Source organism: Fragaria vesca, linkage group LG1 (assembly GCF_000184155.1).
Source record: "Fragaria vesca subsp. vesca linkage group LG1, FraVesHawaii_1.0, whole genome shotgun sequence".
In the NCBI taxonomy this organism is placed as follows: Eukaryota; Viridiplantae; Streptophyta; class Magnoliopsida; order Rosales; family Rosaceae; genus Fragaria; species Fragaria vesca.
In genome coordinates, this window is record NC_020491.1 from 18,432,356 (window position 1) to 18,436,540 (window position 4,185).

A 4,185-nucleotide genomic window follows, 5' to 3' on the forward strand; every position below is an offset into this window, starting at 1 on the left:
TAGAGAGAGAGAGAGAGAGAGAGAGAGAGAGAGCAGATCTACGAAAAGTTTGGAGACGAGAGAGAAGAGGTGTTGAGAGAGAGGGGTACCGTAGACAACAAAAATATGGAAAAACCTGAAAATTTTATTAGTGGGAATAATACTCCAAAGAGTGTTTGGTTGATGAAAATTTTAGAATCTGATTTTATTAATAGGAAAAAAATCCTCAAATTTAGGGATAGTGAGAATTTTTCCTTTATTTAAATTAAAAATAGGATTTGATGCATCGTGGGAGGGGAGGAGACATCAAGCCTGAACTTCGAGCTACAAAAAAAACGTAATAGTCAATCTTAACGACTACAAAAAGAACAACAACCGACTAAGTAAAATGGTAATCAATCCAACCAGAGAAGTCATGATCGACAACAACAATTAGAAATTGAGGGATTGTATCCCGTCAATTTTGAATAGAAAAATGATGTGGAACGATATATTTGTCAGTTAAAATGTACCAGTTAATCGATACGTAATTTTGTACAGAGAGTCAATTAAAAATGCTCTTACTTGTTAAATATATTTCTTTTTAAGACAATTTTTGTAAGATTTCATGTTATCATTTAATCTCTAAATTTGATAGAATTTTAGCAATTGAGTCTGAAAATTGAAGACTTTAGGGGGTAAATTTTTAAATTTAAAAATATGGTTAGTAAAATGATGTTAACCCCAAACTTCAAGGGGTAAACTGAAACTAATCATTTATTTTTTCTCTCTTTTCTTTAGAAGTTTCTGTCACCACAATCCCCGTGTCTATGCATGATATCATTTCTCTTTGCACATATCTATCTCTAATAGTGAACGCACAAAGGTAGAAATAGGGACCAAATGGATTAAGTGGAGTACTGTTAACTTAATTCATTAGCAGTAGTACTACTTGAAACTTCAATTCTTTGAATGCAAGCCTTTAGCTTGAGCTGAATGGCTGGCCTTGCGGGGGACAAAACAGCTTCTTTCCAAACAGAACCAGGTTCCAGTATAAGGCCTGGGTTGTGCGTGTCAAGCTCGTAGATCGAATCGGCTTTAGAGTTCAAATTGCTCAAGTTTGTCAAGCATTTGATTTCTTCTGGATCCACTAGCAGGTTGTTATCTCCATTTTTCCATCCTATCAGCTGCATTACACATAAATCATGTTAGTAAATACCACGTACACTAAACAAGATGCTCGATGAAATATCTCAGAAACCCTATGGCGGTAAATCGTCTCATCACTAGTTTATAAGATGGAAGTTACCTTAGGAGGGACTGCCATAGCATTTGTGCAGAAGAGCCTGGCATTATCGACAAGCTGGCAATATCCAGTAAATGCACTCGCAAATCTCTGGTGGGATTGTATCTGTGAATTAACCCTCACTGCCCTACGAACCATTATAGCTCTCCTGATGCCTCTAATGACAGCTAAATAAGCATCACAAACCACTCCAACCAACTCTATTCTGTACGGTTTTCTCTGCGGTTTTCGTGCTTTTTCTAATTTCAGATGCTCATCCTCTTCTTCTTCATTTACTCGTTCCCAATAATTTTCAGTGATAGTGCCATCATCAGCCACCTTGTACCCAACTCCCATCCGGTAACGGCAGTTGTGAACATTTCGAGCCATTGCTATTGTCTGCTCGACAAAGGGTGCCCATGATAGAGTGCCATCCATGATCACATCGCGTCCTTCGTTGAGTGCAGTCACTAGGAGAGACGATGCAGCATCGGTGGAAGATTTGTGCACCTATATTGATAAAAGGGTCATTTATTTGATGCAATTACATAGCTTTTATAATGGACATCTGCAATATTAGTGACAGGTAAACATTTCACCACCCACATTGATAGTAGTTTAGTTAGTTTGTCACTTTCATTTTACATGTAAATGATTGTCGGTTGATGATTGATGTGTGTCTTAGCAATGTCTCATTCACATCAATAATTAAGTAAAGAAGATCCCTACCACGTACTCGCACATAAACAATAATGGGAAACAAACTAATTATAATGATAATGAGAGAGTTTACCAGTTCAGCAGATTGGAGCATGTCATGGTGATGACCTTTCAGGCTTAGAGCTCTGAAAAGAACATCCGTCTCCTTGAAAGCGTCTGCCTCTACAACCACCGCATTTTTCTCGGCTCCTGCCCAGAATGCCCTGCAGCCAAACACATCATTTCCACCAAGTTAGCACACGCACTCATGATTCAAGAATGATGAATTGCATTCATCAATACAAGATATGAATCTATGATCACCAAGTGTTCGATAAAATTACGTACTCTTTGAGAATGTCTTTGAGGACAGTGCTTTTGCCAGCTCCCATTCCACCACCCATGAGGAGAAGCACAGGGCTCCTCTCACTATGTGCCATAGGTTTCATTACTTCTGTGCATTTTGACTCTCCTTTTGATGTGTTGCCAATGACTTTCATTTCCTCTAGCAAAGTAGAGAACACCCTTGTCACCTTTAGGTCCCTGCTTATCCTCTCAAATCTCTGTTTCCTGCATATGCCAGAACCAAAATTTAATCCGGCCCAGAGATTCAGATGCAGGTAGTAAATAGTACTAACTAGATCTCATAGACATATGTCCTCACATTCAACTAACAAACCAAGTCATAGCATATTTTCATACTTTATAAGGCCCAGTTTGGCATACATTTTAAAAACCGGTTGACTTATAGGTTAACCAAGTAGCAAAAGATGTTTGTTGGAATTTAACAAAACAGCTTATTTCAAAAGTTGCATCATTGCTAAGCTATCCGACTGAGACTAAATATTGTCCGATTTCAGTAATTTGGATTTTTGGTGACTGCCATTTCTGGTGGCCTGTTCTGTTCTCCAGAAATAACTGGTCCTAGGAACCAGTCGTTCTCATGTACTAGCTAGTAAAAGAAAAACGTGGGACACTTTGATTTTGATTCTTTTGATAGTTAACTATTACTATTATTAGCGTACAGTATAACATTCTGATAGACCAAAAAAGGAAAGAAAGTACTGGATTGTCTGGTCATTTTTCACTAACTTTCATAGGGCTAATTGTGTTACCTGGTAGCTGCTAATACATAGTCTTTGAGTTTCGTTCTCTTCTCAGATTCCACCTCAAAAACCTGCAATTGTAGTTCAAATATTAGAAGATGACAGAAGAACAAACCTACTACGCAGCTGTAAGTTTCATTTCTTGACCTTAATTTTGTCTTCAAGCTTCTAGTTTAACATTCTCATCGTTTAACTTGTGGGAATAAACTAGTACATGTTTATTAAACTTAAAATGATGAATTAAATAGTTAATTACCTGGCTAATCATATGAGAAGTTTGACTCCAATGAAATGCAAAATAACCAAGGATGCATCGATCCAATTCTTCAGTAAACTCGATGTAGACAGAGTCTGCATCTGCTTCGGAGGTGAAATATTCGTAGATGCTATCTTTACATCCTTTGGAGTTTTGCAAGTACTCATATGCTAACTTGCACATCTTGGGGCACTCATTTGCGTCCGAAAATCCTAGCTGCCTAGCTGCATACATTCCAAATTCCAAATTGAATTAAGAATAATATCTTAAATCGCATAAATTATTATGCGTGAGCGAATATCAACTGTTGATGATGATACGTCGGGAGAGTTGTGCATACCAACATAGTGGGAGAATCTCTCGATGTTTCCAACGCGGCCGGAGCCTGTCCTTTCGAGACGTGGAAAGATTTCCTTTGGAGCTGTCAAGGCCGTCTTCGCCTCCTTTTTCCGGTGATAAGTGGTGGTGACCACCGCAGCTGCACCTCCAACAAACGAGGCGGCTAGTAGGTGCGTGATGTACTTGATCTTCTCGTACCCTCCATCTAAATTAACACCTCAGTTTCATCAGACCTTGATTCACATGAGAGAGAGAGAGAGAGTAGGCTTTTGGCTTACCATGGTGCTGCTGCTGCTGCATCTTGTTAAGTAGAAGACAGATAGAGCAGAAATTAACAAGTTTTGCTCTACTAAATATGGGTGATGACTAACTTCCTATTCTATCAGCTGAGGCTGCAGCAACTTAAAAAGGAGGGAGCAGCTAGATGGGGGTATTGATGCTGGACAGTTTGACTTCATTATTCGCTTTGACGGGTCCATTGGCTTTTATAAATTAAAAGGAAGAAGAAAGATAGATAGTGTCTACCAAAAAAAAAAAAAAAA

General features: G+C 38.5%; 1 protein-coding gene across 1 annotated transcript; it reads right to left on the reverse strand.

The window, feature by feature from the left end:
* Positions 1-633: 633 nt before the first annotated feature.
* Positions 634-4,102, reverse strand: LOC101300668. Its single transcript, XM_004288396.1, has 8 exons — positions 3,922-4,102; positions 3,645-3,848; positions 3,305-3,528; positions 3,058-3,119; positions 2,291-2,512; positions 2,037-2,166; positions 1,268-1,753; positions 634-1,145 (listed from the first exon to the last, which is right to left on the reverse strand). Exons 1-8 carry the CDS (start codon positions 3,941-3,943, stop codon positions 882-884), a joined length of 1,614 nt encoding a protein of 537 aa, XP_004288444.1. The 5' UTR covers positions 3,944-4,102; the 3' UTR covers positions 634-881.
* Between the last annotated feature and the right edge of the window lie 83 nt (positions 4,103-4,185).